The sequence below is a fragment of the Neophocaena asiaeorientalis genome, unplaced genomic scaffold, assembly GCF_003031525.2.
Source record: "Neophocaena asiaeorientalis asiaeorientalis breed wild unplaced genomic scaffold, Neophocaena_asiaeorientalis_V1.1 scaffold223, whole genome shotgun sequence".
Taxonomy (NCBI): Eukaryota; Metazoa; Chordata; class Mammalia; order Artiodactyla; family Phocoenidae; genus Neophocaena; species Neophocaena asiaeorientalis.
The window spans coordinates 3,572,382-3,583,707 of NW_020175045.1; the positions used below are offsets into that span (position 1 = coordinate 3,572,382).

Sequence of the window (11,326 nt, forward strand, 5' to 3'; positions counted from 1 at the left end):
CCCTCACTCCCCCCACCCTCCCCCAGCAATTATTTATTGAACACCCGCTGTCAGCTGTGGGGTCCCAGGGGCTGGAGTGGCAGACAGGGCCCTGGCTCCCTCAGCAAGCCGACCCGCATGTCTGCGGGGGGTCCCGGGGGTCAGATGCCCCGAAGGCTGGAGCCCCCCGGGCCTGGGCCACAGGGCTGGCTGCACCCACCCCCGCCCGCAGCTGGGGCACTTCCCACACTGGCTCCGGACTCCGCGCTGACATGACCCGCCCTCCGCCTGCCCTCACGGTCTTCGAACCCTTGGAGGATGGAGGCCCGCGTCCGCGCCGCTGCCCGGACCCCAGCGTGCCTCTCCCTGGGTGCCCTGGGGGGATGGGGGACATCTATGAGAACATACCTGGGGGAGGAGGTGAGGGAGGGAAGGAACCCTGTGTGGTGGAGAACTTGGGGGCAGGACGTGCATAGGGGGTCCCGCCTCCCCAGGCCAGGAAATCTCACCTGCTGGGTTACCTGGGCGGCATCCTGTGTGGGTGTGGCTGAGACGTGCTCCCAGGGGAGCCCTGGTCCAGCTGTTGGGACCAGGAGAGGGGCCCTGAGCCAGGGTGTCCCCCCTCCATGTCACATCTTGGAATAAAGTGGGGGCTCTGGGCCCCCAGGAGGACCTGCCAGGGAAGGGACGCCCCCAGGAGAGGGGCACCCAAGGGCCTCGGCCCGGCTGTGGGCGACACCCAGAGGACGAGGGAGGGCACCCTTCCTCCGAGCCCCCATCATCATCTCCCCTCTCATCTGAGCGAGCGCCCACAGCTCAGACCCATCGTGCACCTGGATTCTGAGCAGGGACTGCGGGGTAAAAGGGGGAGCACAAGGCCCCCCTCCCCTGGCAGTGGGGGCCCAGCTAAGGCTGCCAGGTCAGGGGTCCCCAAGATGGCTGGGGGTGAGAACAGCTGCAGGGCCACCCAGGGCCATGGCCCCTTTCTCCCCTAAACCCTTCCTGCCCCAGGCAGTGCCTCCTAGCCCAGGCGAGGCTGCGGGGTCACCCTTTCCCCGAGAACCCAGGTCCACTGTCTTCCAGATGAGGCAGAAGCGAAAGCCCGGGCTCCCCGAAACCTTCGTGGCCATGCAGGGCCGCCCACCCACGTGCCCTCGTGGACTCAGCCTCGGGCCCTGGGAGCTCGGGCGCCGGCTCAGCACCAGTGAGGCCTGTGCGCTTGTCTGAGCGCGTGCACAGCCACACGCGCGACCCAGAAAAGTCCAGAGAGAGACGACAAAGCACCCTGAACAGCTGCACGACCGGTGGCAAGAATTTCTCCGATGAGGCAGGACCCGTATGGTCCACACCAGGCCCGCCCCTCCTGCTGGCAGGGCCCCCCGCCCTGTTCCTCAGGCCCGAGGCTGGCGCAGGCTTGGGCAGCCCCTGCACAGAGGTGGGGGAGTCGCAGACACAGGCGGCCGCCTGCGACAACAGCACGACGTGTCCCAACCACAGCGCTGACACCACAGGGCGCCCCCAGCCCCACAGGCTGCTTGCAGAGCCTGTGAGGCCTCACCTGTCCACAGACTGGGCTTCCGCAGATGACTGAAATAAAACACTGTATTTTACGTCTAAAATCGCGACACTCTCAACAACACTGGCTACTTGCTGCCGCCCACCAAGGACACACTCCAGACAGAACTGGAAAACACCGGTCACGGTGCCCGTGCCCCGCACGGGGGGCTCCCTGGCCACTGCTCACAGCCCCAGCCCCGTGGCCCAGCCCACGACCAGCCCCAGGAGCTCACTCAGAAAGGACCAGTGCTGCCAAGCCCAGTACAAAGGATTTATTTAAACTCAACACGAACACCAACCTTCCTTTAAATTCCATTTTTACAGTAAATAAAATTGTGTATTCCGTTCCTTCCCATGCATGATCACTGGGTATTAATCTACGACTCTTATAATTGTGAAAAAATAAAAGTGTTTCCCATTTTGTAACTATCCCGGGGCATCTGACACAATCAGTGAGAAGGGACAGATCTGCTCGCTCCTGGGCCGATCATTTGGTTAAAACCTAAACCATCAGGTCAAAGGAATCAATCACCTGGAGACAATAAATACTGCCCCACGACGGTGGACGGTCCTGCAGCCTCCCAGACGAGACGCCTTTCCGAACGGCTGGGCGCTCGGCTGCGGCTCCTGGGGTGTAACGTGGAGCAGCCGCCCAGGCGCTCCCCAGGACACGTGCCAGGCCACCCCCGCCCCACCTGAGGGCATGGCACCCCTGCTGCGTGCCACAGGGCCCTCCTGTGCAAGACCGAGCCCTCCCCAAGCAAACCAGACACAAGGGCCGGGAGAGGAGGCGCGGCAGGGCCTGTGCTTTATTGGGGTCATCTCAGGGTACACGGCGGCCTGGCCAGCACGGCCCCGGCAGCCCCAGAACACCCGACGTGCGGCCCCTCGGCCTCGGCCGGAGCCCGGGGGGCCCAGGTCTGGACCCGCATCGGGAGCCGCACCCGCCGCAGTCCAGGCCGAGTCCGTGCAGGTCCGCGGGCGTCAGTCGAGCTCAATGGGGCTGCTGTCGTCCTGACTGTCCTCGCCCTCCTGCTCCGAGGAGCCCATGAGGCTGCTCAGAAGGTTCCCTGGAAGGAGGTGCACGGCGCTGTCAGGGCCACGGCCGCACCTCGCCCGCTGCCCGACCCCCCGGACGCCGCCTCCTCCCACGGCGCCGTGACCGGGGCCTGGCAAGACAACAGCAGCCCAACCCCGGAGCCCCCTCCGGGGGTCTCTCCACAGAAATGCGTCTGCCGTGCCCGGAGACGCAGGGATCCTGCTGGGGCCGCGAGGGGAGAAGACCCAGGTGCCTGTCGAGGGGACGCTGCACAGCTGCCAGGACGGGCCTGGGAGTATCACGGGTGGCCGATCGGCAGGTAACTCGCTCACATGTTAACTCCCAAGTGACACAGAAGTCAGTCAGATGTTACAGTTCCGAAGCCGACACATAACAACGTTAACTGCTGTGGGCCTTGTCAAGATGGACACTTTTCCTTTTTACCTAATTTTTATCCAAAGAACTATCATGTCAATAGAAAAGCAAAGTTTAAAAAGTGCGCTAAACCGACTCGCAAAGGGGAACGACAAACAGAGGGCAAGCAGTGCCCCCAGGGTAAAAGCCTCCTCGGGCTGCAGTGAACTCGGCCCAGTCACCGCACCTGGCGCCAACACGGTTGGAAGTTCTGTAGGAAAACGAAGGGAGTCAGACGGGAACGCAGTAGCTGACAGTCACAGCAGCCCGAGACTGAACGTGCTAAAATGTCACCACGACTGTGGACGGACAGACGCTGCAGAAGCCCAAGGTGTGGGCAGGACAGGACACAGCCACCGAGACGAGTGGCTGTGACAATGAGAGCCTGGAGAAGGGAAGTGGCCCCCCACACCTTCCACTAAAACTCCAGACAGACCCAGTTTACAGGTAAAAAGTCCAACTTGTACTTAAGGGGAAACAGCTTTTCAAATAATCTGGGAGACAGGAAGACCTTTCCACGGAGCACAGTTTGACGATGGCCACGAAAACGACAAACGCTCATTCCACCCTCCCCCCAGGAGAGCCCCACGAGGCAGGGCCAGGAGCAGCAACTCGGGGCAGCGAGACCAGGCGCCGAGGGGCCAGCCTGGCGGTCCTGCCACTGCAGGCCGTCTGCGTGCCTGCCAAGTCCCCCCTGGAAGGAAGCTAAGGAAACCTAGCACTGCCTGGCCTGCAAGTCACCATGGGACAGTGGCAAGGCTGGGTACGAGCCTGCACATCTGGACTCTGTGAGACAAGCTTTACTTATTCAAAAGTAAAACATTAAGGATAGCAAAACCCACTTTTAAGTGCAGGACTGCACTGGTCCCCACCCTGCTGGAGGGCAGGAGTCCGATCAGGAGCCCCAAGGCTGCATCAGAAGAACGGGCAGGACACGGGGAGGTGGCCTGGCCTTGAGAGGTAGGGTCAGCGATCTGGCCACCAGCACCTACCAAGACTGAAGCACAAAGAAATACATACTCTGAAGAGACTCTAATGAGTAAGGAGACTGTGTAATCTCTCCCAACAAGAAAAGCCCTGAACCTCGCGGCTTCACTGGGGAAGCTACTGAATTGGTGCCACCCATCCGAATTGGTGCCACCCATCCTTCCACTACCAAACCCAGAAAAGCCACTATGAGAAAAGAAAACGACAGACCGGTATCCCTTATGAACACTGATGCACAAGTCCTCAACACAATACTAGCAGACCGCATTCAGCAGCACAGTGAAAGAATCAGCCGCCATGACCAAGTGGGATCTGCTCCTGGAACGCACGTGAAAATCAGTCAACGTGACGCCCCACAACAGAGTGAAGGAAAAACCAGCGATCACCTCAAACGACGCACAAAAAGCACGTGACAGATTCCACACCCCTTCACGAAAACACTCACCCAGAAAGAACACAGGAAACCATCTCGCGTTACGATGTAGTCAAAGGCTTACACGAACAACCCACAGCAGACATCTCGCTCGGCGGCGACGGACTCAAAGCTCTTCCTCTGAGATCAGGAACAAGGCGGGAGTGCCGCTCCCACCACTTGTGTTCAACGTGGTACAGGTGACCCCTGAACAACACGGGTTTGCACTGTGTGGGCCCACTTATTGTGGCCTGTTTTCTACATACATACTGAAGTACTACCTGGTCCGCAGTTGGTTGACTCCACAGATACGATGGGCCAACTGAGTTAATATGCCGATTTTCAACCGTGCAGGGGGTCAGCACCCCTAACCTCCACGCTGTTCAAGGGTCAACTGAACCTGAAGTTCTAGCCAGAGCAATTAGGCAAGAAAAAGAAAAGAATTCCAAGTTGAAAAAGAGTAGTGAAATGATCTGCTTGCAAGTGATATGACTTTACTTGTTGTGAACACTTCTGAAGAGTCTACAAAATAACTTATTTACAGAAACAATTCCATTTACAATAGCATCAAAAAGAATAAAATACTTAGTAATTAGCTTAACCAGAGAGGTGAAAAATTGTACAATCAAAACTATAAAAAATTCCTGAAAGAAATTAAAGACGTAAATAAACGCGAACATCCCATGTTCCTAGACTGAATAAACGCGAACATCCCATGTTCCTAGACTGAATAAACGCGAACATCCCATGTTCCTAGACTAAAAGACTTCATATTGTTAAAATGTCATACTACCCACAGCAATCTACAGATTTAATGAAATCTCAAATCCCCAAAACATTTTTTGGCAGAAATAGAAAAACCCATCCTAAAATTCATATGGAATCTCAGGGAACTCAAAGAGCCAAAACGATCTTGACAAAGAACAAAGCTGGAAGTCTCACACTTTCTCATTTCAAAATTTACTACAAAGCAGTAGTCATCAAAAGAGTGTGGTCCTGGCACAGAGACAGATATCGACCAATGGAATACAGAACCCAGAAATGAACCCTCGCATATATGGTCAAATGATTTTTGACAAGGGTTCTGTGCCCACTTGATGGGGAAAGGACAGTCTATTCAACAACTGGTGCTGGGAAAACTGGAAATCCACATGCCAAAGAATGAAGCTGGACCCTTATGTAAGTAAAACACCACATAAAAAAACCACCTCAAATTGGATCAAGGACCTAAATGGAAAACCTAAAATAATAAAACTCTTAGAAGAAACCACAGAGCAAAAGCTTTGTGACACTGGATTTGGAAATGACACCAAAGGCAGAAGCAACAAAAGGAAAATAGACAAATTAGACTTCATGAAAAGTAAAATATTTTGTGCATCAAAAGACACTCCAGGGAGTAAAAAGGCAACAAGGGAGGGACGGATGAACAGGTGGAACACAGAGAATTTTTTAGGGCACCACGACTCTGCACAATACGGTAATGGCGGACACACGTCATCACACATTTGTCCAAACCCACAGAAGGTAAACACCAAAAATGAACCCTAATTTATGTATCGATATGTTGGACTTTGGGTGATAATGACATGTCAATGCAGGTTCACCCGTAATAAATGTACCATCTGCTGGGGGACGCTGATAATGGGGAGGCCGCGCCTGTGGCGGGGAAGGGGTATTTATGCGAAATCTCTGTACCGTCCTCTTAATTTTGCTGTCAATCTGTACTGCTTTAAAAAAATAAAGTCTTCTTTAAAAAAAAATAAAGAAGGCAACCCGCAGAATGGGAGAAAATATTTGCAAATCATGTATCTGGAAGGGAATTAATACCCAGTGTAGAGAACCTGCAAAACCACCAACATGACTCAAAAATAAGCAAATGACACGAACAGGCACACACACAAACGGCCAATAAGCACGCGAAAGATACGCAACGTGCTTAGTCCCTAGGGAAGTGCAAATCAGGACAATCCAAACAGAGACACCACCTCAGACCCATTAATAAGATGCCAACTGCCAAAAAGGCCAGAGAACAGCAACTGCTGGCAAGAACGAGGAGGAACTGGGACCCCTGTGCCCTGCTGTGGGAGCAGCTGCTGCGGGATCAGTGTGGCGCTTCCTCAAAACGTTAAACAGACCCAGCAACTCTGCTTCTGCGCGTCCCAGAAGCACCGAAAGCAAGACCTTAAGGAGGTAACTTGTACACCCACATTCACAGCAGCCAAAGGTGGAAGAACCCCGGTGTCCACGGAAGATGCAGTCTTATCCACACGATGGAACATGAATCAGCCTTAAAGAGGAAGGAAATCCTGGCACCTGCTACAACAGGGTTGAACCTGACAGTGACATAAGCCGGCAAAGGAGGACACTGTGCGATTCCACTTATGTGAGGTCCCTGGAGGTTCACAGAGACAGAAAGTAGGGGGTGGGCACCGGGAGCCAGTGTGTAATGGGGGCAGAGTCTCAGTTTGGGAAGACGGAAAGGTCCGGAGATCCACTGCACGGCAGCGCGCATGTAGTTCACACAACTGTCCCGTGTACTTAAGCACCGTTAAGGTGGGGAATTGTATGTAATGTGTATTTTACCACAAAAAGAAATCTGGCTTCGATCCTGTGGCCAACGGAGAGGGACCCCAGGGGACAATTATTCATCGGGGGCCGAACGAGCTCTGCTTGGGGAACACGCAGAGGGAAACAGCTAGGAGCCCGCAACCCTCCTGCTGGCACCAGGCCCCGCTCCAGGCCCCTGCCTGCCCTGCTCCCCCGGCCGGCACACCACGCTCTGGGCCTCACCCACAAGCCCCCACTATGAGCCCCCCGCCCCACGAGCCCCTCACCTAGCAAGCCTCCGTAGGAAGACGTCTGCTTGGGTGGCACGCCGAAGAAGAGCTGTCCTATCCTGTCGAGGTACTGGAAGAGGCACAGGCGTGGTTGCGGAGGGCGCTGAGCCCGAGGCTGCACGCGGACCCCGCGCACAGTGTCTCTCCCCCTCCCCCTCCAGCGGCTGACCCCCGCCCCTCACCTCGTTGTACATGGGGTCCCGCCGGAGGGATGGCTGGTACTGTTCACACAGCACCGTGAACACCGTCAGCTTCCCCCTGGAACAGGACAGAGCACAGCATAGCCGATGCCCACACGAGACCAAGGACGTGGACAGAAACCGCACGACTCCACCCCCCGACGCACGCTCACCCACACATCTCTGCGTGCTTCCACGCACACGTGTGCGCCCCTCCACACAAGCACGTGCGCACGCCTCACCCACACGCCTCTACACGCACGCAGGCACGCTCACCCATCGACGGCCAGCAGCAGAAACCAGAGGAAGTTGAGCAGGGGCTGCACGAAGGGAGGGCCGCTCTCGATGGACGGGTGTTTCCGTGTGTACGTCGTGAACACCACTGACGCGCTGCTTTTGTTTTTTAAACAGAGAAACCTGGAAATAACATCCCAGTGAGTGGGCACACCTGACCGCAGGAGGAGGAAACGGGTTTCTACAAGTGCCTGCCCAGAGGGCCCCATGTGGCCCGTGCCCCCGTGCAACACCCCGAGGGCACCAGCCAGGCCCCTCGCGTGGACCAGCCACCCCAGGGAGTCCCAAGGTTTACGGCCGGGGACAACTAACTTGGGAAGGCGACGTGTTCAAGGTCAACAGATCCAGGAGACGGCAGGGCTCCCTGAACCTGTCCCACACCTGTCTGCCCCTGCCCGCGAGAGCACGGTGGCCCAGAGGCTGCCCCGGCTCCTGTTTCCGCCCCGTGGAGGGCGTGTCCACGGCCAGACTTTACTGTGGTGCCCGCCCTCAACGGAGGGATGGACGAGAAAGGGCTCACGCCAGAGCAAACACTGGCACCACATGCCAAAGCCAGGGCCAGTGAGTTCTGGATTTTAAACAGGCTTCGTTTTCAAAGTCACAGAGATTCAGCAACAAGTGGTGACATGTCAGAGCTCGGAAGCTCCCCGTCCACCCCAACTCGTGGGACACACCCCATCCCAAGGCCCGGCCACCAGATCCAAGTGCTTTTCTGGGAGGGAGTAATCTCATCGACAGGCACGTGGTGGGACAAACACGTGGTCCAGTGGGAAGGGAGGTCAGGCCCCAGGTCACCCAACGTGTGCTCTCGGTTGTGTGAGCCCAACGGGGTGGTCACGCCTCTAGCGACTCTGCTGTGTTTCAGTATTTTCAAAATAAATTGTCGAGAGAAAACTAAAGAGGAGGCGGCCCAACGGGGACAGAGGGGCAGGCACAGAGCTGAGGTGCGGAGTGGGCGGGCAACTCCCCCATCACTGTGTCTGGATGCACAAAACACCTGGGAAGGCAAACGGCCTTTGAACAAAGGCTGTGATGCACGCGCACGTAACATCCCAGGAGGCTGAACATTTGCTAAGTGTGCGTGTCCTAAACAAACAGGTGCACGACACTAGCCACCGCCCCCGAACGCAGTAGATGACGGGGAAAAGAGAAACTCAACGGCAACAGGACGCTGATTTAAAGCACGGAAAGTACTTCTACCGCCAATGGAAATGTTACAAGTCGGCCTAGGGGAGCTGAGGGGCACGTCTGGGGTGCCCGGAGGTCAGCAGCAGGAGTCACACTGGGGGACGTGAGCTGCGTGTGGGACACTGAGTGACTTCAGGCCTGTCCTCACGCGAGGCTCAACCAGAGGCCAGCCCTGGACCCCAGGAGGCCACGGACGCAAGGGCCGGACAGCAAGCGGGTACCTACTGGAGGACAGCCTGGGCCACGAACATGTCCACCTCGCTGCGGAAGCCCCGGGCCGTGGAGTACTCCACCAGCATGTTGGCACAGCCCTCCCCGTCGCTGGAGTGCAGGAAGTGGTACCGGGACTCACAGTAGTTCTGTTCTGCGGAGGCAGGCAAGGAGGCAGCTGTGAGTGTCCCCTCCTCCCCCCCCCGCCCCGCAGGCAGGGAGGATGGCGGTCCTACGTCATCGCCGCGCTGACTTCCACCTGGGCTGTGTCCCCAGCAGAGGCCAGACTGTCCCCACTCGAATCGGGGTCAGCTGGGAGCTGGACAGGAAGGCGGCCTCAAGCCCTGGGGCAGAACCCGCATCCCGCCAGTGCGGTGTGTGCACGACGGAGCCCAGCGGCCCTCTTGGCCCCGAGTCTGCCGTTCTGACGAGGACCAGGACAGGGCTGGATGCTGGCCCTCCAGGGATGGTGCTTCCTCTGATGCTCCGCTGTTCTGAGCCTTTGACTCTAAACCGGTTACTGGGCTCTAAGTGGGTTCTAATGGTCTGTTTTCTTAAAAAGCGACCAAACTCCCAACCTCCCCAGTTTCACCTGGACACACACACCCCCTCCTCCCCCTTGGATCCACCCTCCACGCCGATGGCTCTCACCCAGAGCGACTCGACCCCTACTCCAGACGCAGGGAAAGGTCTGGAGCCGGCGTCAGCCGTCACAGCTGGGGGTGCTTCTGGCACCTAGCTGTGGAGCCCAGGGATGCCACTCGGCACCCTGCAGCGCAGGAAGGACGCCCGGGGTCAGCGGTGCTAAGGCAGAGACCCAGCTCCAGGGCAGCCCCCCAGTTCCCACTCACACGCCGCACTGGCTCCCTCTCCTTCCGGACAGAGGGCACACCTCCCAGGCTGGGCCTTCTGCCACCTTCCACCAGCACTGTCCTGCCACCTGGGCACCCCCAGATCACCACTGCCCCCCAGCATCAGCTCCCAGCACTGCAGGGTGACTTCAGAGAAGAGCATGCTCTGTGTGGTTGTGTTTTGTTGGTCTCCTCTCCCTCCAACCCCAAGAGCGACCTTTTGGTTTCAGAGCCTCCACGTGAGAAGAGAAATCCGGCAGGTCACTAGGCGCCCTCAAGCCCCGGAGAGGCGCCTGCGCGAGACCCCAGCAGAGCGGGGACACCGAGAGCAGGCAGGTCTCCCACGGCGCCCTGCACAGCGTGGCGGGCCCTGGGCCACAGCACACGCCTGCCTGGAGGCCGCCCACCGCCGGGGCCCTGCAGATGCCCCTCAGCACGGCCTCCCACAGGCGCGGGGGCCCACTGGCCTCACTCGCCATCTGTTCCTGATGTGACACCTTAAGATGCCTGGGTCTTGAGGTTCAAACATTTAATGTTAAATATACGAGAGCTTAACAGCTCTCGACCCCAGCGAGGCCTCTGAGCAGCTCTTCAGCCACTGAGCAGGTGCCACCCTCCCTGCTTCATGCCAGGAGCCGGTCCCAGTAACACGGGTTCCACAGACACGGGCCCCTCCAGCTCTGCCTGGCTTGGCACGCAGGCTGAGTGAGGCGGGTGTGAATCGAGGCACTGATGCTGCAGGTGGCCCGCTCGGCCGACGAGGCAGTGCGGAGGGCGGCCGTTGGCTGAACGGAACCGTCGACAGAGCCCCAGCACGAGCGTCCAGAGGTCTAGACGACAGAGCATCTAGACCTTCCAAATTCCCACAGCCTCAGACAGACGAGGTCGGGCCCGCTCGCGCGATCCCAAGACACCTGCCCAAGGTCGCCGTCCCTCTGCCTGACCCCACCCGGGTGACGTGAAGGCCCGTGAGGACGAGGCACAGAGCCGACCTGGCCAGTGGGGCCCAGACCCCTCGACCACCACGTGGATGAGCTGCACACACGGCCTCCACGCGAGGCCCCAGGTGGCACAGCCCCCTCACACCCGCCCAAGAGCGAGTCAGGCCGCTCCCCTTCCTCTGCCTGAGCCCGGGATGTGACCCCCTCTCGTGGACTGAACAGCCCCCGCAAACGCTCACTTAGAAGACAAGAGGAGTGCTGGCAGAACGCCAGTGGGGGAAGGACGTCCTGGAAGGAGGCCCCAGCGCGGGGAGGGGGGGGCGGGTGGCCGGTGGGGGACCGGAAGCTCCATAAAAGGGAATGCCCCGCCCACCCGAGCACAGCAGGTGTTCACACACAGAGCAGCGGTGGCTTGGGACTCTGAGGGCCACCCCCCCC

General features: G+C 58.3%; 1 protein-coding gene across 1 annotated transcript in view; it reads right to left on the minus strand.

The window, feature by feature from the left end:
- Nucleotides 1–1,793: 1,793 nt before the first annotated feature.
- GET4 (guided entry of tail-anchored proteins factor 4) overlaps nucleotides 1,794–11,326 on the minus strand; it is a 10,720-nt gene continuing 1,187 nt past the window's right edge. Inside the window, exons 4-9 of the mRNA XM_024763519.1 lie at nucleotides 10,618–10,625; nucleotides 9,112–9,250; nucleotides 7,681–7,821; nucleotides 7,408–7,483; nucleotides 7,223–7,295; nucleotides 1,794–2,606 (exon numbers count right to left, since the gene is read on the minus strand). Of these exons, the coding sequence (XP_024619287.1) occupies nucleotides 2,521–2,606; nucleotides 7,223–7,295; nucleotides 7,408–7,483; nucleotides 7,681–7,821; nucleotides 9,112–9,250; nucleotides 10,618–10,625 (523 nt within the window). The 3' untranslated portion in view covers nucleotides 1,794–2,520. The remainder of the gene's footprint in view (nucleotides 2,607–7,222; nucleotides 7,296–7,407; nucleotides 7,484–7,680; nucleotides 7,822–9,111; nucleotides 9,251–10,617; nucleotides 10,626–11,326) is intronic.